Below are 24,230 nucleotides of genomic sequence, written 5' to 3'. Positions count from 1 at the left end.
CACCCTGCACAAGGACAAGGACTGGGCAATACCACTGCAATGCTGCTCCAGTCCCTGCTCTGTGGCCGTCACTGCAGTGGCATCATCCTGCCAGGGAAAAGGGCCCTGGGCTGAACAGGATCCATCCTGCTGCTTGTAGACGGAGCAGGGTGATGCTTTGGGGAGCCCCAGGGGATGTAAGTGGGGTGCCCTGGGCTCACCGCGCACATGGGGCTATGAATAGTGCTGGAAAGCAGGTTGTGATGCTCCCATCGCTCCATGGAGGATTCAACAGCGCCAAAAGCCAGCGGGCTGCAGGGAGGGGGCCGGGAGGGTGCAGAGCAGGGACCACCACACTCCTACCCTCTGTTCTGGGCACCCCAGAGCAGCGTTTCCCGGGCTGGATTGCTCCCGGCGGCGGGCAGCAGCAGCAGGACGGGAGACGGAGGTGAATTTTGCTGAGTGGTTGCTTTTAAAAATAACTCTGCCTTTGTCAGCAGGTCAGGGCTGCTCCACATGGAATAATCGCAGCCGCCCAGCCCTGCCCTGCTCTCGGCACTCGCTGCCAGCCCCAGCCCAGGATGCAGCAGGAGGATGCTGGACCACAGCCCCTCCGTCGGCATTGCAGTCCCCAGGGGATTGACGTCTCATGGGGGACACGATGCTCTGCAGCCCCCATCCTGCTTCCCCCAGAACCCAGCCCAAAAGGAGCTGCCGGAGGTGATGCCCTGAGGTTGCATCCTTTGGGATGGGGGGAATGGGGGAAGATGTGAGAGGAGTCAGGGCGCGCGGGGATGGAGCTGTCGGGCGTTTGCTGGAACGGCTGATTCATACAGTAATTACACCTTAAATGAGAGCACGTTTGTGCAGGGATGAAAGATGCTCACATGAGCCAAAGCAGGAGCTCGTCTGCTCTTCCTTTGCCAAAGGCTCTGCCCCGGCCGCCACTGTAGCCGGGACAGAGCAGATCCAGCCACCTTTCACCAGGAGCAGGGAAAGTCATAGAATCATGGAATGGTTTGGGTTGGAAGGGACCTCAAAGGTCATCCAGTTCCAACCCCCTGCCACAGGCAGGGACACCTTCCACTAGAGCAGGTTGCTCCAAGCCCCTGTGTCCAACCTGGCCTTGAACACTGCCAGGGATGGGGCAGCCACAGCTCCTCTGGGCACCCTGTGCCAGCGCCTCAGCACCCTCACAGGGAAGAGCTTCTGCCTCAGAGCTCATCTCAATCTCCCCTCTGGCAGGTTAAAGCCATTCCCCTTGTCCTGTCCCTACAGACCCTTGTCCAAAGCCCCTCTCCAGGTTTCCTGGAGCCCCTTTAGGCACTGGAGCTGCTCTAAGGTCTCCCCTTAAGGAGCCTTCTCTTCTCCAGCCCTCGCAGCAGCTCCGGGGCCTCCTCTGGCCTCGCTCCAGCAGCTCCATGTCCCTCTTGTGCTGTTGCCCCAGAGCTGGATCAGGGCTGCAGGGGGGGTCTCCCCAGAGCACAGCAGAGGGGCAGGATCCCCTCCATGACCTGCTGCTCACTCTCTGGGGGTTCAGCCCAGCACACAGGGTGGGGTTTGGGCTCTGAGTGCACACTGACAGCTTTGGGGCAGGAGCTGAAGGGTGGAAAGGAGGGAACATGGGGGTGATGGGGACAACCTGGGGCAGAATGGACAAGTGCAGGGAAAGGAAGATGAAACCCTGTGGAGCAACTGATGTCTCCATCCCAGTCTCTCTTTGGGGCACCTTGGGAGCAAACAGTGGTGTTGCACAGATAAGTCTCAGCCTGTGAAGAGAGTGGATACAGTGCAGGAACCACACGCACGTTATTGCTCCTTACAAAGACCACAGGGCTACAGTGCATGGGGAGAAACCTGCTTAGGAGGACTCCGTCAGCAGGACACGGCAGGGTGGAAACCAGAGGAGACACGGAAAAGGGGCTCAGGCTGCCGGGAGCTGCCATTCAGGCTCCCCCAGGCAATGTTCTCCCACAGTGGAGTGGTGGCACCTCAGCATCCTCAGCAGACATCCTCATGTGCCTTTGCCAGGCAGTGGGGACGCAAAACCTCCCCATCACAACACTGTCACCAGAGTGAGTGCCAGCAGCAAGGCCAGATCTCACAGAGAAATCCTCAGTCTCGTTCAGGTCTGATTTACACCCTGGAGATGCTGCCTTGCTCAGTAAAGCCACCTCTGATTGATAGCAGCATGACAGCATCCCACCCCGAGCCATCTGCATCCTCCCAGCACCCGGGGACAGTCCCAGCCACCCACCCTCCCGCACCCCCATCTGCCCGCAATGGCATCGCCCCACAGAGCTGTCCCTGCCACCGGGATGCAGGGACGATGCTCCCCAGCACCCTGCAGCACCCCTGGCTGCCTCCATCCCTATCAGGCTGTGGTGGGACCATGCATCCCCACGCAATCCCTGTGGGGAAGCATCACCAGGGTCCACCAGCCCCCTCACTGCACTGTGGTGGGTACCAGCTCTGCAGGGCGCTGATCCCGCTATGGAGCACTGGGGACCTTTCCACATCCCCATCACACATCTGCAGTTGCTCCGTCCCTCGTTGCAAAATGCCTCCCCGAGCCCTTCCCATTAAAATCCAACCCTTTGGCGCATGTGGGTTTGTGGTCAGCATAGGGGATGGGATGGATTTGGCCTCCCATCCCTCCTCCTCACCCCCCATGCTGTTTCAGATGGGAAAAAGGGCATTGCAGCCTTGGTTTTCCTCCTTGATTTTAAATACTAAAGGCAGGGAGCAGGTTGGGAGTGTGCTGCTCATGGAGGGGCTGGGAGGGGAAAACAAGGAGGGGGGATATAAAAGGTTTCACGCGGTGAGCTGGGCACTCAGGGAACAGGCTGAAAGGGGATGGTGAGTGCTTTGTGTTTCATGCTTGAAGGCACTGAGGCTTTTACCAGCCTTCCCATGGTGATTTAAGGCCAGTGCTGCAGCTCAGGATTTGGGAGGGGATTTGGAGCTATGGCAGAAGCAGCTCCGGGACCCCCCAGGTTTGCCCAGGCCAAAGCCTGGTCCTGGCTTGGGAATGCCCTGAATGGGCAGGTACCAAAAGTGGGTGCTCATGAGGCAGGTATGGAGTCAACAGGGACATCTCTGGGCACGAGCCCGGTTTAGATGTCTGCCCTTGGATGTCACTTTCAGGACTGGTGACGAGCCCCAGCCCCTGCTGTCCCCCTGTCCCCCTCCTGCTCATCCCATGGAGCACATCCCTTCTCAGAGGGGTATTTATTGTCACAGGGAGTGTGTTAATCATAGAATCATGGTTCGTGTTGGAAGGGACCTTCAAGCTCCTCCAGTTCCAACCCCCTGCCATGAGCAGGGACACCTTCCACTAGAGCAGGTTGCTCCAAGCCCCTGTGTCCAACCTGGCCTTGAACACTGCCAGGGATGGGGCAGCCACAGCTTCTCTGGGCACCCTGTGCCAGCGCCTCAGCACCCTCACAGGGAAGAGCTTCTGCCTCAGAGCTCATCTCAATCTCCCCTCTGGCAGGTTAAAGCCATTCCCCTTGGCCTGTCCCTACGGGCCCTTGTCCAAAGCCCCTCTCCAGGTTTCCTGGAGCCCCTTTAGGCACCGGAGCTGCTCTGAGGTTATCACCTCCCCTGGAGCTGTGCAAACGGGCATGTTTGCAGATGGCTGCTCCCCAGCACAGGGGTCTGAGGAGCACCAACTGCATCCTCCAGACCCATTTGCTCTTGAGCATGGGGTGAGCCCATGTTTTGGGGCGTGCATGGGGCTCAATCTCAAGCTTCAGCCACAGCAGCAACACATTTTGGGACTGAGGTTTTGCCGCTCTCACTGGCATAGCCCAGCAGCGTGCGCTCCATGAGGTTGGTCCATGCCCTGGGACCTGGACTCTCGGACCCCTCAAGTGCATCCCAGGGCAATAACATCTCCTCCAGGCCCCCGTTGCCCACCCTCCATCCCAACCACGTCCATCCCAGCGGCAGATCTCACAACCATCCCTATCCCATCTTCCAGGCTGAGCTGGATCTATCCCATTCCTCCTCACCCCACCCGCTCTGAGCAGTCTCAGCTGAGTTTCCCCTCTCTGGGCTTTGCTCTTTTTGCTAATTCTGCCTTAAACCAGGCCAGTGGCTGCTCGTCTCCTGTGCCAAAGCTCTTCTGCTTCATCCTGGGCAAGATGGGGATGGGAAAAGGCCTAGAAAGATCAGGGATGGTGCAGGGTAAGGCCACATCATGGCAGGTAACTGCTGCGAATGGCAGCAGAGGCTCACTGGGAGGACCCAGCGAGGTCCATGTGCTATAAGGGGGTGAGAGCAGAAAAGCCCCTGAAGCAGCTGCAAGTTTTCTGCAGCTTACGGAGGGAACTGGAAAGGAGAAGTGAGGATGTGAGAAACAGTCATGCAGGACCTGAGGTTTGCTGGGGAAAGGCATAGGGAAAGTGTGAGCTCCAGTTGAAGTGAGAGTGGCCAAGGACGGGGCTGCAGCAGGGGTGCAGGTGGGAGGGTTAGTCTGGGTGCATGGGGGAAGCATCAAGGGAGCACCTCAGCTTGGGGTGCACCAGGATGGGGAATGGAAACAGCTCAGCATCACCGGGAAAACAGCCCTTGGGCCACCCCCAGCACTGCTGGCGCCCCACAGCAGCCTGGAAAGGGGCACAGGGGCTGCAGCCGTGCCTGAAGAAGGAGCCCCATTTACTGCAGCCTTGCCAGAGGCTTTACTGCAGAGACCCAAGGAAATGAAATGCCAGGTTGCTGCTGGCCCCCCCGGGTGGCTCTGCAGGGTGCAGGGACCCTTCTCCAGGGGGAAAGGGCTTTGCAGGGGACGGGCAGAGCCGATAACCCCCGGCTGCCCTTCCTGAACACAGGGAGCCGCAGATAAAAGCACCACAGGCCAAGACGGGCTCAGCTCCAGGCCTGGCTTAGGCTGATACCAGCCCCGAGGGGCGACCTCTCCCTTGGGCTCGGCTACCTCCCCCACTTCACCCCAAATTCCCTCCCGATAAGCAGCTTGCACCACTCTGATTGACCCAGGTGATACCCCAGCCGTGCCCTTGCCCTGCTCTTATTCAGCTCTGACCACAATTTGGGGAGGAAAATCTTGTTTATTACAAGAGACCTGCAGCGATGCCCACATCAACTCCCAAAGCCCTGTGAAAGCCTCCAGCATCACAGGTTAAGGCTGGGAGGAGCTGGAGTGGGGGAAGCAGCTGCTTTGGGGGTTATTAATGAGCAGCGAGTGATGGGAAAGCTGAGGATCAATTGAAACAAAGGAGTTCAATGGTAAAAAGAAACGTTTGGGGAGTAATGGGAGTCCATTTCTCCAGCCCACTGTCGGAAGCGCATCCTGTTAAACATCCATCAATTATCCCAGCTTGCAAATGCATTAGAGTAATGAGGAATTATCCATCAAATACACTTAAAGCCAGTGCCCCCCTCTGCCAGCAGCCCTGCAAAGAGCCACTTCAGGAAGGGAAAATAGCCTGAAGGTGGATGCAGACGCGGGGGGGGGGGGCAACGAGGAGGCCCCGGGGCTGTGTCTCCTGGAGCCTGGTCCAGCCTGGAGGATGCTTTCCCAGCCCCTGGGCTTGGCTCCCACCTTTGGTATCCACATTTCCTTCAGAGACCTGCGGTGACACCAGCTGGTGTCTCCCATGGGCAGCCCAGGTAGCCGCTCTGTGCCTCAATTTCCCTCATTCCTCCTGTAATGCTGCCTGGGGCCACCCATGGGTGCTGCTCGTATATGCGCCATGTCCCCCATCACCTCTTTTCTCAAGAACAGAAGTAGTGGTGAGTGTGGTGTGCGGGCTGAAGGCTGAATTCCTGGAAACCCATCCTCTGCCTGCGCCTTCCCCTGCATCACCCATGGTCCTTGCACCCCACGCTGGCAGAAGAGGGATGTGGGGTGAGAAAGGGCCTTGCAGCCCCAGTCCCTGCGCTGGGTGCACCCAGTGGAAGATAGAAGTGTCTTTCAGGTAGGATCCTGCTCTGCCATCACTGGGAAGGGGCCTGGAGGAACTGCAGGTCTGGACCATGTGTGTGATGGGATGAGCCCATTCCCATGGATGGGTTTGGAAAGTGGCCGGAGCACTGCGGGATCTGGGCAAAGGGGAAATTGAGGGATGTGAGGTCAGTTGGTGATCCCGGGTAATTAAAAGGGTTTGACCCCTTCGGTGCTGGATTTGGGGCCAGTCCTGGAGATTTCCAACCCAGGTGATGCAAACCTGGGGCGAGCCCTCGGCCAAGGCTCCGGTGCTGTGATGTGAGGGGCACGGCCTCCTCCCCAGTACAGGGCTGGGTTTATCAGGGCGTTCCTCCAGCAGCAGGATTTGGGGAGCCGGGGCTGCTCCGTGGTGCTTTGCTGTGGATTCTCTGATGTCTGATGCTGTGGTTGTGGGCAGGCTCCTGCCTCTCCCTTCGTGTAGAGGGAGGATTGAAGAGCAGAAGTTGGTGTTTGTACACCTGCCTGGTTCTCCTCAGCTCTGCAAGCACCAGTTTGGGGTTGGAGGTGGCCAGCAGGTTCAAAAGTCTATGGGAGGAGGTGAGTGGACAACCAGCACAGTCACAACCTGTTTCCATAAAGAACAGGGAGGAAAAACAGCTCTTGGGCTCATCTTTCCCTCATCTCTCCATCTCTCAAACCCCTCTGGCAGCCCCATGGGGCTAAGCAGCACCAGCCTGTGCTGGGTACCAGCACATCCCTCGATGGGTGGCTCAGTGGTGAGCTGAGCTTTCCTAGGAGAGCGCTGGCTCTGATAACAGTAACTGCCATTAGGTGTCACAAGAGCATCAGGTCTTTGCTCTTCCTGGGAAGATGGGCAGTGGCATGGGACAGGAGGGATGGGTGAAGAAGTGGCCTTTGGGGTGGCACCTCAGGCAGCAGAGATGAGCTCCGGCTGCTGGGAGGGGACCATATGTCCCCTGTGATGCCAGTGTCACCCCTGGAGGCCACCATGCTTCTGCACCCTGCTGCTGCCCAGCTGTCCCCTGCCACCTCCTGGGAGTCCTGCCCTGGCGCTGGGGACAGGCAGGAGGTGGCACCAGGTTCCTGCTGTCCCATGCTTGGCCCTTCAATAACCCGCTGCCTTTTATTGCATGAAAGCAAAAGCAGCAGCTGCTCTTGAAGAAGCGGCCGGTGCTGGTGCACCTCCTCCCTGCAGCCAGTGTCCTCCCAGCGCCCGGGAGAAGCCCAGGGGTGAGACATCTCCAAAACCATAGCCCATTCCTCCCCATTTCCAGCCATGGTGGTTGCGAGGGCACAGCCAGGCAGGCTCTGGGCACTCCCTTATGGAGGGATGCTCCAGGGATTGATCCCTCCCAGGATTCCCGCTCCATTCTTGCTCCTCATGCTGCCTCCCGCTGTCCCACACTGGGGCACGCTCAGACAATCCTGCAGGAATTTGCAGTTCTTCCCTAAAACACCATTTCCCTCTTTATTTTTGCAACACGACCTGAAACAAAGCGGCATCTGGGGCTCGGCGCCTTGATAAGGTGCCACTGGGAAAAGCTTTTCCCTCCTCTCCAGTGCTGGGCACGAAGCTGTGGTGAGCTGATAAAGCCGAAAACACCGGCTTCCTTGGGGGAAGGAGTTGAATGGGAGCTGCCTCGGGAAACATCTCTTCCCCTTCCCTCCCACCAGCCTCCGGAGGGGATGGAGGTGGCCGAGTGGGAGAGCCCGGAGCGCTGGGCTGGGATAGCTTCCTGGCCCTGGGTGACCTCCCAGCATCACGTCATCCCTCCCCACTCGGAGAGGCTGAGTTCATGTCTGGCCTCCCCAGGGCTGGGGACTGCTCCTGGCCTGCCCACCCTATCCCGTGCCCAGATGCCGGGGTGATGGCCACCTCCAGCATCTCAGCTGGGTTCACACCCCGGGTGGGCACTGCATCACCCTGGGCATCTCTGTAGGGTGTAATGGGGGCGTCCCGGGACACTGAGCACCCCTGGCTCACCCCAAAACCCACAATGCAGCACTCACAGCCTCAAGTCCCCATCCTGGCCAGCTGGGCTGAGGGGCTGGTGGCGCGGGGATGCTTTCCCCGTGACTCACGGCATTCCTTGCAGGTCAGCAGGGCTGGAGGACACCCGACATTCCTCACTGCCCCTGCCCTCTGCCTGAACTCCACTGGCAAAGTGAACTTCTCCCTGTTCCAGATGCTGGAGGTCCTCAGCCCCATCACTGTGCCAGGTAGGCGGAGGCAGCGGGGTCCCCCTTGGGTCCCCTGGGAGAGGATGGGGACGGTGACAGTAAGAGAGCCCATGGGGGTATTTCTGCCGGCAAACCAGCGTTTACAGAACCTGTGTGTTTCCTCTTCCTCTGCCAGCTCTGCAGAACTCCAGAGGAGAATGGGCTCCCCACAAACACTCCAGTGCAGCCCAGGCCCCCCAAGTCCTGCCTGGCTCTATGCCTCAGTTTCCCTATGCTGGGTCAAAGGGAAGCAGCTCCAATGCCATGCATAGACGCACGAGGGTTCCTATTGCTTCTCCCCACCAGCTCTTCTTGGGAACGTCCCACTTGCTGCTCAGATTCCCCCCCCCCGCCCAAATAAATCATCTCCCTTTATTTTTTCAACTTGAGCTCTTTGAATCCACTACAGGGGACCCTCAGGTTGCTTCCTCCAGCACAACCCTGTGTCTTGCCTCATCCCACCACCCCCAGCCATCCTGTCTTGTTGCCATCCAGGTTACATGTCACAAGTGGGTCTGTTCTCTTCACTGCTATAGGCACCCCTTCCTGACCAGGACCAGGACCTGGGCATGATGGGTGCAGAGGAGCAGATCCAGCAGCCCCGCAGCACATGGAGCACCCATGGTGGCTGTGTCCCGCCGGCTGCCCGGTGCTCAGCACACAGGAATGCTGTGAGTTTGCAAAGTGGTTTCAGCGAGACGTTATCTAATGGAGGAGGAGGAGGAGGGTGGGTTAAGCCAAACCCACAGCACCGGCTTTCAATTAACCCCGGCGAGTTTACGGCTTCTCCTGACACGGTAAACACACGCCCCGAGTGGCCGACGGGATCCTGGCCTTTCCCTCAGTGCCCTGGCAGGGGAAGGAAGCAGCACCCTGTGGGTGCTGGTCCTGCGGCAGCAAGAAACCCCGTGAGCTTTGCTCTATTTACCACCAAAGTGCAGGGGAATACAGACCTTATAACAGTCTTCCAGTGCCTAAAGGGGCTACAAGAAACCTGGAGAGGGGCTTTGGACAAGGGCCTGTAGGGACAGCACAAGGAGAATGGCTTTAACCTGCCAGAGGGGAGATTGAGATGAGCTCTGAGGCAGAAGTTCTTCCCTGTGAGGGTGCTGAGGTGCTGGCACAGGGTGCCCAGAGAAGCTGTGGCTGCCCCATCCCTGGCAGTGTTCAAGGCCAGGTTGGACACAGGGGCTTGGAGCAACCTGCTCTAGTGGAAGGTGTCCCTGCCCATGGCAGGGGGTTGGAACTGGATGAGCTTTAACATCTTTTCCAACCCAAACCAGTCTCGGATTCTATGGTTCTATGAAATGTTGGCAATGCTGTGGTGGGTACCGCACCCCGGAGGCATCCCACTGCAGGCACCCTGGCTGCAGGGACAGGGAAGGGATGTGGAGAGAGATGGGGGCCTGGGAGAAGAAACACCCCACCAGCATCCACTGGGTGGGAGAGATGCAGACAGCATCAGGGCTTCAGGTACTGCAGCAGCACGCTGGGATGGAGGGTGCTGTGGTGCGATGGGTGGTTGATGCTCAATGCAGGTAGCACTGGTACCAGGCTCAGCCGTCCCTGGCTGCCTGGTGGCCTCCCCCCAGCAGCTCTCCTCCATGGCCCTGCATCGGTCCTGCACACCTAGTGCCACGGTTTCCCCTGGAGCAGGGAAGGGTGCAGGCTTTCCGGGCGTGGTGGGAGACGGGTGAGCCAGGTGAGCCGGATGAGCCGAGAGTGGATCTCGCAACAGGAGCCAAGAGCATACTGCCAGGGCTGGGTGCGAGGTGCACCCACACGTGTGCCAGGACGTGCCTGGCATCCGCTGCCAGCAGCCACGGTACCATCTCTACCTGAGGTGGGGACAGAGCAGCACCCCCTCGCCCCACAGCAAAAGGGTCCACTGAGGCCAGACCAGAGCATGCTGCCACCCTGACCCCGGCACTCCCAGGCACCCAAAGCTCCCTGAGCGCTTTTGGCCATGGTGGAGGAGGCCCAGGCATTATGCTGGTCCCCGACTATGGGAGATGAGGCCGTGGTACCTCCCAGCCCTGCCATGCCACAGCAGCACCCACACCCCGGATGCAGGCACCTGGCCAGGAGGGTGACGAAGGAGCCAGGCGAGGGTGCTGAGGTGACGTCCCAGCACCGCCGCTGACGTCTGATGGAGGGAAAAGCCCTCCCTAGAGCAAATAAGCATCCGGGCTGTGCAAACCCGGCTCGGCGGGTGTCTCCGGGCAGGTATCTGGGTCCCATCTGGCTGCTGTTTACCTGCCTGCTGGAATCCACCCTGCAAACTTCCTCCTTGCATGGCCCAGATAAGGCAAAGGAGTCATACTCAGCCCTGCACCGGCTTTGTAGGGATGACCCCACCACCCCAATGTTGCTGCTGACCCTGAGCTGGGTGTCCCAGGGGTATGGCAATCCCATGGGGATGTCTTGGTCCCTGCACAGGGCACTGCTGCAGGCAACAGAGTGGATCCAAACGGGGTTTCAGAGAATTTGAGCACCCAGCACCTAGCCCCTGCCAGGTTCAAGACCCAGGGCTGAACCCTGATGAAACCAGCCTGGCTCTGAGCAGCCTCAGGAGCTGCAAACCGGTGTGCAGGGAGCTGGGATGCTGGGTGCCTGTTCAGGAGGGTTCGGGTAGGACATTGGGGCTGTTCAGCCTGGAGAAGAGAAGCTGCGTGGAGATGTCAGAGCAGCTTCCAGTGTCTGAAAGATGCTGGAGAGGGACTCTTCATCAGGGACCGTAGCGATAGAACAAGGGGTGATGGGTTCAAGTTTAAGCAGGGGAGATTTAGGTTAGATCTTAGGCAGAAGTTCTTCCCTGTGAGGGTGCTGAGGCGCTGGCACAGGGTGCCCAGAGAAGCTGTGGCTGCCCCATCCCTGGCAGTGTTCAAGGCCAGGTTGGACACAGGGGCTTGGAGCAACCTGCTCTAGTGGAAGGTGTCCCTGCCCTGGCAGGGGGTTGGAACTGGAGGATCTTAATGCCCTTTCGAACCCAAACCATTCTACGATTCTGTGATTGTAGGACACAGCATCCCTGCCACTGCCTCAGTGTCCCCCTGAGCCGGGCTCACCTGCCCTGCCTGTCCCTCCCTGACCCGCGGCAGTGGCTTCTGCGGCGTGCAGGGACCTGCCACCACGCAGGGAGGGGATCGCGCTGGGTACGCGCCCGGCCTTCGCTGCCTGGCTCAGGCAGGACCCTGCCTGCATTGCCCTGCCAGCGGCTTCAGAGGCAGCCGGGATTGCTCAGCCACCAGCACAGGGGGACCGAGAAGTCCCCAACCTGCTCCTACCCCACACCTTAGGTCCCACATCCACCCTATAGGACAAGAGGGACCAGTGGGTGCTGGTCTAGTGGAAGGTGTCCCTGCTCATGGCAGGGGGTTGGAACTGGATGAGCTTACGGTCCTTTCCAACCCAAACCATCCTATGATTCTATGATTTCACCTCACAGTGCAACACATCCACACTCTTGCTCTTCTTGCAAGCAGCCGGGGTTTGCGGGGATGTGTTTCCACCTCTAGGAAGGAGGGGAAACTGAGGCGGGACAAGCAGGTGCCCACGGGGCAGGAAGGACAGTGGCAGAGCGGGGAGTGAACCCGAAGCCGGCCCCGCGCTGCGAAAGCAGCCGCTTATCAGCGCGAGCGTGACGCTCGGAGCGAGCAGCTTCCAGGAAAGGAAGGAAGTGTGGGGTCACCCCGCGCCGCTGCCGCCCTCTTCCAGCAACCAGCCCAGCCCTGCTGATAACTGGGCCGTGCCACCAGCCACCCAGCAGTGTGGGGCCACCGGCCACACATGCACCCGAAACATGAGATTTCCCCCCGTTTCCTCACCCATAAAAGCTGGTTGTGGCGCTGGGGCTGACGCCACCCACCTCTGTGTGGGGTGAAGAGCAGCATCACACACACAATTCCCCAGTTGCATCCCAGTGCTTGTCACTGGTGGGAACTGGGAGCCACTGGAGTTGCTCCTGGGCTGTGAAGGGGTGCGTGAAGGTGATCAGGGATGTGGTGCTACCCTGGCACAAGGTGGGTAACCCCAGTGCAGGGTTGAACTGGGATGTGGCAGGGCAAGGGGGTGATGGGGATCTGCTGCTCCTGCACGCCTGCGTCCTCCCCCATCACCTCCCCCTGGACACGGTCCCAGAGGCACCAGGCAGCCCCATCATCCTAACAGGCCCTGGAGCGGCACCAGGGCAGGATCTGTGCCCCTGCCACCATCCTGCCATGTGCAGTGGCCCAGGAGGGAGCAGGGACTGGAGCCTGGAGCCTGCTCCGCCCCGATACTGAGAATAATTACATGATTATGCGATTTGGAAGCAAAGTGCAGATTAATCTCTGATCTCGTTAGTCTGTGTTTTACCATCTGCTTTGTGCAGGCAGGAGAAGCCCTCACCCCACTGTAAGAGGTGATGGAAGCCCCCAGGGAGAGCTGGAGTCCCACGGGGAAGCGCGACCTGGGTGCATGAGGACATGGGTGCTTTAGGAAATGGGGGCATCAGGCCCTGAGCACGTCAGGACAAGCAGATGCCACCCAAGGCACCAGCTGTCACCCACAGTCCCAATTCCTGGAAGCCAGGCTGGATCCGGCTCGGCGGCTGTGATGGGACTCCTCCTTTGACCAACAAGGGTGACGACAGCCACAGCGACGCAATTCCCGGCACTGCTGGAAGGGAGATGCTGGGGTTCAAGTCATGGGGACAGGGTTATTATAGTCCAGGGGAGATAAAGTGGAGCGATCGGACTGAGGGCACGCAGGGGGTCTGTGGCAGAGCGGGGGACAGTCCCATGTCTCCTGGGCTCCCCAGGGGCTCCCCCCATCTCCTCCACTCAGGATTTTTTTGCCAAGCAGGCAGGGAGGGTGAGATCTGCCTTTTATTATGCTCTTGCCAAGGGACCCGTGCTTGCCCCAGATGCAGCGTCAAGCCCAGCCTCTGCACCAGGGCTGCTCCAGAGCCCTGCACCCAGTACAGGGAGAGCCCAGCCTACAGGCTGCCCTCATGGCAATGGCACTGGGTTCCCACCAGGATTTCTCCAGGCTGGGGGCAGCGCCATGGCCCGGCTCCCTTGGGCACCCAGAGCTCCCTGGAGTGATGCTGGGGTAGAAACTGGTACCCAGGAATCTCCGTGTCCCTAGTGGGGCTGAGCCACCAGCACTAAGAGCTGATGTCTGTGTGCTGTGGGCATTGCAGGATGCAGGGGATGGTGTTTGGGGGTCTCAGTGTCCTTCTGAGCTGTGCAAAGGAATGAAGGCCAAACCTAATTGCCCATCACCTATCCCGGGGGTGATCACTGTGACCCATCCGTCCCATCTCCCCACCATCCACCTCATGTGCCAACTCAGCCTCCTCCAGCTTGGAACCAGCATCTGGCCACCCAGAAGCCTCCCCTTTTCCAGGCACAGACAAAACCCTCTCCCGCTCGCTCCATGTGCTCCGGGGCCACGTGCTGGCTAAAGCCCGGGAAAAGATGAAAGGGATTTCCCGGCTGACCTCCTCACCCCCACTATTTGCACCTCCTTTCCCGCACGCAGACAGACATTTTTCCCATGCTCAGGAGGTCAGCGCCCTCCCTGCACTCCCGGCCGGAGCAATGCCAGGAATGTACCTGGGAATAGGCAGGGGTTTGCAGGATGGAGGGGGAAGAGGAGAGCTGGGCACCCTCAGCTCCTCCCTCAGCCACCAAAATCATTTTTACAACCTTTAAAAGGTGCTTTTCTCATACAAACACTCTGCAGAAGGAAAACCTGTTACACCAGGGCAGGCTGGGGCTGTGCAGGCAGCCTGAGCCTTGGGTGTAGATAGATCTTGTGTCCCCCAAGTACTGCCAGCCCATGGTCATGGGGCCAGATCCTGAGACCCCAGGCATGGTCAGGGCTCTCCCTTGGGTGCAGAGTCCTCCCTGGCATAGCCATAGGCAGCACTTGGGTTGATCCCATCCACATCTTCCCTGGCTTGCAAATCATTTTTTGCCCTTTCATCCCCTTTTTGGGGTGGAATAAGCCCATCTCCAGCCCCCCTCCCGGTGCCTCAGTTTCCCTGGGCTGAATCAGGGAGAAGAGCCTGTCCCTAGCACATAGTCTCTGGAAGAGAAGCCCAGTTGCTGCAGCACGTGCTGGCATGGTCTGATCCTCCAGCATCCCTTGGACCAGTCTGGACGCTGCACTTCCACCCTGTGACGGTCCCTTCCCAGCTGTCAGATCAGAGATGGAGGACAACAGGGAATAGGAGAACGGCGTTTCCCTCCCCTCCTCCCCACCTTGACCTTGCATTACCCACAAGAGCAATGAAGGGGAAGTGAAAATGAAGTGTTTGGAGACAAAACCTGGGCTTGGCTCAGGAGATGGTTGGGATGATGCCAGATGATGATGTCCAGGTCTCCCATCACCCAGCAAGGTACAAACACCGAGCCCAGGCCTAGCACTGAGCCCGTGCCCCCTCGCAGAGCCCTGTGTTTCTGGCTGCCCCTTTTCCTGCCCTCTTGGAGAAGCGGATTTTCCTGCCTGTGCACAGGGATGATCCGGGCAGCTGCAACTCAGGGGAATGGGAAGGATGGGAAACCTCTTGGGGCCATGGGAGGACACAGCGGGGAAGCCAGGACACCCCAGGACACCCCATGCATGCAGGGGACACCCCAGGACACACTGGCTGCTGGGGCCTTGCTGCAGAGGGGATGTGGGGGGAAAGCTCATGGGAGCCGGGAGCAATCGCCCCTCTGTGCTCATGGGGAAGGGATGCGGGTGACACATGGTGGGGTCCCCCATCATCACCCCGATGCATCCCTCTTTCCCCTTTTGCTCTGCAAAGAGGGTTTGCTTGTAAACAGCAGCCCCTGGGTAACACTTTTAATCCCTCGCCTCTTGGCTATTATTCATCCCCGGCTAACCTTAAAGCCTCCCCCTTTTTCTCTGCGAGGCACCCCCAGAGCAGAGGAAATTCCTCAGCCCTGACGTGATGTGAAACACGAGCGGCTCAGCCCCAGCCGCCCCCTTCCCTGCCCCAACCTACCCGGGCCATTTCCCAACCCAGGTTTCCCTGTAGCATCCCAATCCCCCCCCTTCTCTCTCCTTTTTTTTTTTCCCCAACCACCCTTTTCTGCTTTAGACATTGTAACCCGAGAGGCTGGAAATGCAGCTCCTTTCATCTTCCATTTCCCACATCCTGAGAGTCTGGGGAGAAGGAGCCCACCCAGATGAAGGAATCCCAAATATGTGGCTCCCTCCACCTCCCCATCCCCTCGGCTGCCCCCCGTGCGGCTCCATTCACAAAGCACATTAGCCATGCTGCTGCCTCCCCGCACACCTCGCCCCAAAAGCCCGCGCTAAAAGCCAACATACAAAAAGACATTGAAATTCAGAAGAAATCCCCAGGCCTGCTCGTCCCAGGGAGCAGGATGGGTCCCTGCACCTCCTGCCCCACTCACAGGTCCCATCATCTTCCTAAACCTGCAGGGATTAGCACCCAAAGGCCAGGACTGTGTGATGGTTTAGAGGCATTTTCGAGTGCTCCACCACACCAGTGAGGACCTTCCTCCTCCCTGTCCTTAGGTGACTCCAGCCCCAGGGTGGGATATGGGGTTCCTAAGCTGTCACCACTGCACTGGGGGCTCAGATGGGTTGGGGGTGACCACATGGACCCAGAGGATGGGGAGGGGAAGCAGCACCCTGCAGCTACGCTGGCTCCCAGCATCCATGATCCCAATCCATGGCTGGGGGGAGAGCCAGTACCTCCAAACACCCCGGGATCGGCTGCATGCTGCAGGTTGATGCCCACCACCCACACCACGATGATGCTGACGGATGAACACCCCTCTTATTGCATTTCCAAAGCCATCAGTGGGACACGATGGCACCTTGTCACTGCCATAGAGGTGACTTCAAGTGGGTGACAGCACATCGGGCTGTCCCAACCGCAGCACCCAGGGCCTGGCCGAGGGCAGCGCCCGCTTCCTCACCGGTGTGGCCAGGGATTGCTCACCGCACGTAGGTGGGAGCATCTTCGCTGAGGAAGTTTCACTCTTTCCCTGAGCACCGGCAGGTTCGTGCGGCCGCTTCGCCCCACGCCCTGGCCCAGCCGGTTCTGCGGGCGCCCGAGCCACGGGCAGACCCAGCCAAGGTCACACAGTGACTCAAAGCTCATGCTTGGAAAACCACAGCCTTTCTGTGTCACAGCTTTAATAGCCCCACGATCCTCCCCTCCCTCCTCCGGGGATGCTGTCCCATCCGAAGGGGGATGCTCGTGGGGCTGATGTGGGGTCGTGCTCTTGGCTTGGCATTGACCTTGCTGTTTTGTTCCCAGGACACACAGGTGGAAACCTCAGCTTTAACTCTCCACGAGCTGCAACTTTGCCTTCCCCTCCACTCCAGGGACTCCTGGGCAGCAAATCTTCCCTCTCCACCCCCTGGGTATCACCCTGGCCCTCCCCATTTTCACCTCTTTGCTAATTGTGCTGGCGGGGAAGGCGAGGGGGAGGAAATACAGAAAATAAACTGGGAAAGCAACACAGCAGCTCCAAGGGCCCAGCACAGCAATCAAGCGATAAAGCAGTAATTAAGCCTGATTATCATGCAAGGCAGCCCCGGTTAGACTGGAATGCTGCTGAAGAGCCCCAAAGCTGCCGGGATTGTTTGCAGGGCCGAGAACTGATCTTTTGATGTCTGTTGGAAGCTCCTCTCCTGCAGACCTGCCACCAGCTCCATGTGCCACCCCGGGGTCCAGCTTCTTCCCAGGCATGGTCCTGCGCTTGGCTTTTAACTCCTTGCAAGGCTCGTGTCATCCCCTCTGAGCTGCAAACTGCTCCCTGGGGTTCAAGCCTCGGGTTTTATCCAAGGGTGGGAAGAGACAGCCTGGATCAGGGATGCTGAAGGACCTGCTGTTCTGTTTGGGCATCCCTGTGTCCATGCAAGTGCTAAAAGACACAGGCTGCTCTCCTGCACCCATCTTTGGTAGCTTTCATCCTGGAGGAAGAGGGTTGGTGAGAAGAGGTGATCCCTATGGATAAGGGCAAAGCGGGTACCCAGCAGGATGGGGTTTGTTTCATGTTAGTTTGAATGTCTGACACATCCCAATGGCCTCGCCCGGGCTGGGAGGGGAAAGGTGAGTATGTGGGATGGGCTTGGGGGGAAAAGGTGGCTTCTATACCTGGTTTGGGGTCATTTGGGGAATGGGGATGGGTTATTCTGGAGAGAGATGGATTTAGGTGGGAAATGGGGCCACATCCCTGCTCTGCATGGCGAGGGCATGGAGAAATGTCTCCCCATCACGTCCAAGATGGGGGTTTTCCCTAACCTAGGAGGGATGCAACCCCTGGGCACAGGCAGGAAGAGTCCTGCTGACTCAGCCCCCCGGGGCAATGAGCAGGTTTACGCACAAGGATGATCTGGCCCCAGCTCATCCAGGTTGCGAGACATGCTGCTCCCATCCACGCTAATGAGCAGGTTCGGGCAGAGTGAGGACAAGGCTGCACCTCCCAAGGAGGTCAGGGGAAGGCAGCCCCCAGGAAGGCCCAGCAGCTCTGGGTGAGCTTTGTTTGTCAATAAAGAGCTGGGTTTCCAGGGCAGCCCCATCCGTACCTTTCATCATCCTGGCAAAGAATTTGATAATGGGTTTGGGGCGAGATGCTAAGTCACCCCGTCCCATGGGTGAGCACTGACTGGCAGAACCAGTTGTCCCAAATATGCCCAGGCGTTGGGTGGGAATAAGGCAGGAGAAAGGCCCTGCCCGCCCCTCTCCTCCGCCCTCAGCTTGCATCACCCCAAATGACAACAATAACATATATAAAAATAAATAGGAAAAAAAAAAAAGAGATGAAAGCTGCAGGGTCAGATTTTCCAAACTTTTCCCCAAAACATTTTGTTTTGTTTTGTCACCTTCTGGGTAAAAACCAATGTAGGTTTTTCAGGTTTTAGGTTTTTAGTTGTCTCAGTCCCCAAAAGAGGATGTGCCTCATTCCTGGTAAATCTAAAGGAGGCAACAGCGGTGGCGAGCACTTCCCGGCTGGCGCAAGGGCTGAGGCACAGCTCCAGACACCACTTTGGGGGTTGCATTTTGGTTGTATTTTATTCTTTATTTATTTTTCTTTCAAGAAATACTAAAGGAGACAGGAGCTCACCAGCATTTCCAGTAAATCCCATTCGATTTCAAGCAATTCATCCCACAAGTATGTGTGGGATGCTGGGAACTCCTCAGTCTCATTCGGGCGCGGGAGTCCAGATGGGCTTCGTCTGGAATAATTCAGCTCCCGGTGGCTGGAGCTCTTTGCTCTAAATGCTAATAGAGTGAGTAATCAGAGACCTCCATCCAGTAAATTATTTATCTTATCTCTGGAACTCGGGAAAGCGTCTCAGCCAGTGACTTCTGCAGGGGAAACAGGGAAAACTGGGTTGATAGACAAGAGTCCCAGCTGCGATCGCCACTTTTACTAGAAAAGGGAAAAGTTTAGACACCCGTTTGCCCGCGATGAAGTAACGGCGGCACGGGGGGAGCGGGCGAGACGGGGTCCGGGGAACGCCGGGCACCGCCGGGGAGCGGCGAGGCTGCAGGGAAAAGGGATAATGTGAGGAATAAGCTCCCCATGGAGGGCTCGGACGCGGAGAGCCGCGGTTCGGCCGCGGGGGTGACGCCGTTGAGAGCGGGGACGCGACCCGCAGCCAGTATCTCTCCGGAAGCCGGAGCCGTCGCTCCGCCGCGCCCCGCGCTGGAGCCCCCCGGCTCCCCCAGCCCCGGGTCTCCTCCCGCCGCCCCGCGGGGCTCCCTCCCGCGCTGCTCCGCTCGCCCGCTACTGGCGGTGGCAGCGCTGGGCGGGCCCCGCCGCTGGCTCCGGCGCGGCAGCGCCGCCCCCTGGCGCTCCCCGGCCCGCCCCCAGCCCCCGCTCCGCCCGGGGCCGGCCGGGGGCCGCCACCACAGACGGGGCCCGGCGCCGCGCGGAGCAGCCGGGCCGCGGCCGCTCCCTCCCCGCCCCGCAGCCGCCGCGGCCGCCTCCGCCCCGGGGCTGCCCCGCCCGGCCCCGGCCGCTCGGCCCCGCCACCGCCGGCCCCGAGCCACCGGAGCCCGGTGCGGCTGCGGAGGTGCCGGGACCGGCCCCACTCGGGCGAGGGGAGCGGGATGCTGCTCTCGAAAATTAACTCGTTGGCTCATCTGCGCTCCGGCACCGGCGCGGAGCTGCACGCCGCGAAGCTGCAAGCGGGTAAGGGCGGTAACGGCCCGGCTCCGCTCGGCCCGGGGCGGCGGGTAGGGGCCGGTTGGGGCCCCGGCTGCAGCGGTAACGGCCGCGTCTGGCGCGCAGGGAAGGAGAAGGAGCCCCTGGAGCAGCTTTACCGCGTGGGACCGCTGCTGGGGAGCGGCGGCTTCGGCTCCGTGTACTCGGGGGTCCGCCTGTCCGACAGCGCCCCGGTAAGTGGCGGGGCTGGTGGCGGGGCGGGGAGGCGGCGCGGCGGGGGCCAGCTCAGCCCAACGCTGCCCTTGGCTTGCAGGTGGCGATCAAACACGTGGCTCGGGACCGCATCTCCTCGTGGGGAGAGCTGGTGAGTGCGGGGCCACCGGGACAGCGGGAGGGGAAACCGGGAGTCACCGGGGGACGCGGAGCAACGGGGCGGGGGGATGTCCGGTACCGGTGGGGCCGGGCAGGGCGGCACCACCGCATCCCCGGGGCAGGGGAGCACCGGGTACTGTAGTGGCCAGGCAGGAGGGCACTGGAGCATCCCTTGGATCAGGGAATGCCCAAGCACATTGGGGTGGGCTGGTGGACGCTGGAGCTTTCCCCAGGTTGGGGGGTGCCCGGTACTGGTGGGGCCGGGCAGGAGGGCACTGGAGTATCGCTTGGATCGGGAAATGTCCAAGCACCGTAGGGGCCGGGCAGGGGGACACTGGAGCTTTCCCCAGTTTGGGAGATGGCCGGTACCAGTGGGGCAGGGCAGGGCAGATCAGCAGCAACCCCGGGACAGGGGGCACCGGACCCCCAGCACAGCATCAGCCCCGCTGACGGCATCGTGGTCCCCCCGCAGCCCAACGGCACTCGAGTACCAATGGAGATAGCAATGCTGAAGAAGGTGGGCTCTGGCTGCAGCGCCATCATCCACCTCCTGGACTGGTTTGAGCTGCCCGACAGCTTCGTGCTGGTGCTGGAGCGTCCGGAGCCGTCGCAGGATCTGTTTGACTTCATCACGGAGCGGAGGTTCCTGCCCGAGGACCTGGCGCGGGGGCTGTTCCTCCAGGTGCTGGAGGCTGTGCGGCACTGCCACAGCTGTGGCGTCGTGCACCGCGACATCAAGGACGAGAACATCATCATCAACCTGGCCACCGGAGAGCTCAAGCTCATTGACTTTGGCTCCAGCACCTTCCTCAAGGACACGGCCTACACCGAATTTGATGGTGAGCCCAGAGCTAGCGGGATGCTCCCGGTCGCGGGCAGTGCAGGGCCCAGCCTGGCTGGGCACCGGCGGTTCCCTGCTTTGCTGGAGGGGGAGTTCATTCCCCAGCGGCTGCCAAGTTGCTTTTTGGCGCGGGGCGGATGTTGTGAAACAGGAGCTGACAGCCTCTGCCACCCGCCCTGCCCTGGCTGGGGGTTGCCAAACCCGTGCTGGGGCCGGTTGGATTTGCAGGCACAGAAGCGCTGGGGCTGCTCGGCTCCCCTCGTCTGCCGTGCCTTGTTATGATGATTTCTCGGTGGCCGAGGCGGGGGCAGGCGGGTTTTCCCCACCCCTGGCGGGTTTTTCGCCTGTAACGGTCGGTCCTTCCCCGGTGCCGTGCTGCCATCTTCCGGCACTGGCGGCTTTTTTTTACAACCCAAAGTTTGTCAACAAGAGTCACGTGCTGGTGACGGGGTGGCGGGTGACACAGTGTGTGTGTCCCCGTGAGGCCACTGGTGCAGCCTCTGCCATCCCAGGGATGCAGCCTCCTGCTGAGCTGTGCCTGTATCCTGTAGGAACACGTGTGTACAGTCCACCAGAGTGGGTCCGCTACCACCGCTACCACGGCCGTCCAGCAGCCATCTGGTCCCTGGGCGTGCTGCTCTATGACATGGTCTGTGGGGATGTCCCCTTCGAGCGTGACGAGGACATCATCGGTGGGGAGCTCTTCTTCCGGCGCCGGGTCTCTGTCGGTGGGTACCCGGCTTCGTGGCACTGGGGAGAGTGGGGTTTGGGAGATGGCTCTGGCCACACGAGCATCCTGCTCCGAGAGCTGTGGAGGAGGCTGATCTGCCTTGGTCAGCTGGAGGAGGTGGCACATGTCCTGCCATCCTGCTCTCCTCCAGCACGGCTCATGGAGCGGGAGGTTTGGTGCAGCTCTGAGCACACCCAGCACGGCCTGAGCACTGCGGACAGTGGCACAGGGTGGACAGGAGCCTCCTGTGGCTCACGGCAGGTCCCGCTTCTCTCCCCAGAGTGCCAGCACCTCATCCGGTGGTGTTTATCCCTGCACGCTTCCGACAGACCATCCCTGGAAGACATTTTCAACCACACGTGGCTGCAAGCCCTTCACCTGCCCCAGGAGCCAGCCGACATCCACCTGCACAGCCTCATCCAGGAGCCTGGCAAGTGAGAGCTCCGGGCGGCTCCTGCCAGAAGCAGCAAAGAATCCCAGACTTGTCCTTGTGAGCACAGAACTGAGCAAGGATCATCACATGGGACCTCGCACAGCTTGTCCTGGACCTCGTTTTCCAAGCACCAGCGGCCACCATCCAGCCTGGCTGCCCTGGACTTTGTGTTGTTCTGTTTAGTTTGTTTTGTTCTGGTTTGTTTTCTGGGGGAGATCGGGGTTTGGCTTTGTCCATTTTGGGTTTCAGGGGGGCTGGGGTAGGGTTTTGGGGTTGGCTGGTTTTTTAGGGAGGTTTTGGGCGATTTGGGGTTTTTGGGGGGTGGGTTTTTTAGGGAGCTGGGTTTGGGGTTTTGGGTTTTTTGGGGTTTGGGTGTAGTTTCTGTGTTTTGGATTTTTGTTGTTGTTGTTTTGTTTTCTTTGTTTTGTTTTGTTTCTTCGTTTTGTTTCTGGGTTTGGAGGCTCCCAAGTGTCTCCTGACCTGCTGAATTCAGGAACACAAGAGGAACAGGGACCTTCTTGTGAGAAAAGCTTCAACAGGGAAGAACTGATCGGGGGGGCAGGTCCAGGGTGGTGCCTCTTCTCTGCTGTCCCCCTGCACGAGTGCCTTCAGTTGCCATCTGGGCTGTGCTGGAGGAAATACTTGAATTTTCCTACTCTGGTGCTTTTCCAAGACTCGCCTGGATATACAGCTCCTTCCCAAGAAGGTCAGAGGACACGTGGGAGCCCAGCCGGGCAATGCCTCCTGTGCCTCCATCTCACGTGGATTTGTCTGGGGTTCTTTGCTTCTCTGTGCCCTCACGAATGCACAAACAATGCAAACCAACAGAGCTGTAAATATGGACAAAGTTAGAGAGGAGCAAAGTTGTTGTACAGTTGTTAATAGTGATAAGATTTGACTTTTTTTCTTGTTGCTCCAGTTTTGGTTTTTAACTTATTTTCATGAATTTGTTGTTTTGTTGGTTTTTTTTTTAAGAGTTCTAGCCGGTGGGCAAAGTTATTTATTTATTTATAATTCCCATGGGTTTCCAACCTGCGCCTTGCTCCTACAGCTGCTGATCCCCTGGTTTTCCATTTGGGTCATCCCTCCGTATGTGTCCCATGTCTGTCCCCGGGTCCATAGTGTTCCCATCAGCAGCCTGGCGGAGGTGCGGAGCGGCTGCTGCTCCCCAGCCCCCTGTGTCCATAGTTGTGGTCGCTGCCGTTTCCCTGCCACGGGCAGGCTCTCAGTCTGCAGATGAGGTTTGGTTGTCCCCACGGGTGTCTTGTTTGGGGCTGGGCTGGGGGAGCTGGCCCAGGCTGTCTGTGTGTCAGGTCTTGACATGTAACTGAGTGTTGAGCCGGCAGGATTTGTGTTAATAGTTCATATTGTACAGGGGAACTCAGAAATCTTATTTTTTTTATGCGGTTTTAAATAAAAATGAACCACTTGATGTGATGGAGCCATCCCTTTATCGCGGGGCGGGAAGAAGCATGCTATGAGTGTGCGGGGTACCGGGCACCACAGTGTGGCTACCACTCTGCAGGGACCACCAGTGTGTGTCCCACCGGGCCTGACTCTGAAAGGCTGCTGAGCCGTGTTAACCAGGACCTCCAGCTGAAAGCACCATGGGGAAGGCCGGATCCATCCCTCCGCAGGGTGTTTCCAGCATCCACTGCTCCTGGAAGGTCTCCTGGGAGAGATCAAGGTGCTGGAGCCGTTTTCATTTCCATCCATCCGCAGGCTGGTGTGGAGCATGTGCTGGGTTTGGCAAGTAAACAAACATCAAAGTACCCTGATGAGACGCCGGATGTTGTCGGCCAATTCAGTTTTGGTAAGGCAGATCCTGTTGCTCCGGCTCTGCTGGCGCAGAGCGGGTGCTGCATGCTGGGTGCCGGTGGGTGAAGGAAGCCGCCACGGGCTGTCCCCACCTCCAGCTCGGCTGTGGTGAGCGTGGAGCCAGAGGAAGTTGATCTTGGGATTATGAGAAGTCAGTCACTATCAGTCAGCAGTGGTAACGCTTCGCTCAAGCTTTTACTCTCCAAGCTGTCAAACCCCACTTCCAGCTCTGTGACACTTTGGTGTCAGGGCTGCTGGGGTTTGGTCATTTGGTTGGTTGGTTGTTTTTCTTTCTTGGGATTTTATAATTTTAGTAATTTTTGTGCTGAATTTGAAGCACTGCTCCTGCTTGACCTCATGGTCACCCACTGCTGCATGCACAGTGCTGTGTGTCTGCTCAAGGAGGGGGCACGTTTCCCTTTCTGCTTTCCAAGTCTCCCATACAGCTCTAACACAACAGGACCCTCTTTCCCTTGGCTTGCCCCAGGACTTTCTTGCTTAAAACCCAGGGAGCAATCCGTTTCCCCAGCTCGCCCTGGGCTTGCCAGCACCACTCTCTGAGCCGTAGGGCTGCTGTCCGGCGGAACGGGGAGCCCTGGAGCCACGTCCCAGCCTGGTGGGGTGACTGGTGTGTGGGTCACTTCTGTGCCTATGTCTTCAGCAGAAAGTCTTCACTCTGGTTTTCTTTTCTTCTTTTTGTTTTTTAACTCAGCTACATCTTTCATCTCCTCCTTGGGGCTGTGAGAAGCAGGAAG

At 59.1% G+C, this 24,230-nt stretch overlaps 1 protein-coding gene across 3 annotated transcripts; it reads left to right on the top strand.

The window, feature by feature from the left end:
• The first annotated feature begins 2,429 nt into the window (after window positions 1–2,429).
• Window positions 2,430–23,089, top strand: LOC115602230 (serine/threonine-protein kinase pim-1-like). Of its 3 annotated transcripts, XM_030473129.1 has the most exons (6): window positions 19,008–19,308; window positions 19,408–19,514; window positions 19,595–19,645; window positions 20,126–20,492; window positions 21,046–21,222; window positions 21,505–23,089. In XM_030473129.1, the coding sequence occupies exons 1-6, from the start codon at window positions 19,227–19,229 to the stop codon at window positions 21,660–21,662; spliced, it is 942 nt and encodes a 313-aa protein (XP_030328989.1). In that variant the 5' UTR covers window positions 19,008–19,226; the 3' UTR covers window positions 21,663–23,089. The 3 variants fall into 3 exon arrangements, with proteins under 3 accessions (XP_030328990.1, XP_030328989.1, XP_030328988.1); XM_030473130.1 differs by lacking the exons at window positions 19,008–19,308; window positions 19,408–19,514; window positions 19,595–19,645 and adding exons at window positions 2,430–2,442; window positions 6,081–6,083 and having other exon boundaries at window positions 19,796–20,492; XM_030473128.2 differs by having other exon boundaries at window positions 19,039–19,514.
• Window positions 23,090–24,230: the final 1,141 nt, after the last annotated feature.

The sequence above is a fragment of the Strigops habroptila genome, chromosome 18, assembly GCF_004027225.2.
Source record: "Strigops habroptila isolate Jane chromosome 18, bStrHab1.2.pri, whole genome shotgun sequence".
NCBI classification, from domain to species: Eukaryota; Metazoa; Chordata; class Aves; order Psittaciformes; family Psittacidae; genus Strigops; species Strigops habroptila.
Note: the sequence above shows the minus strand (reverse complement) of the source record. Positions and strands in the feature narration are given on the sequence as shown.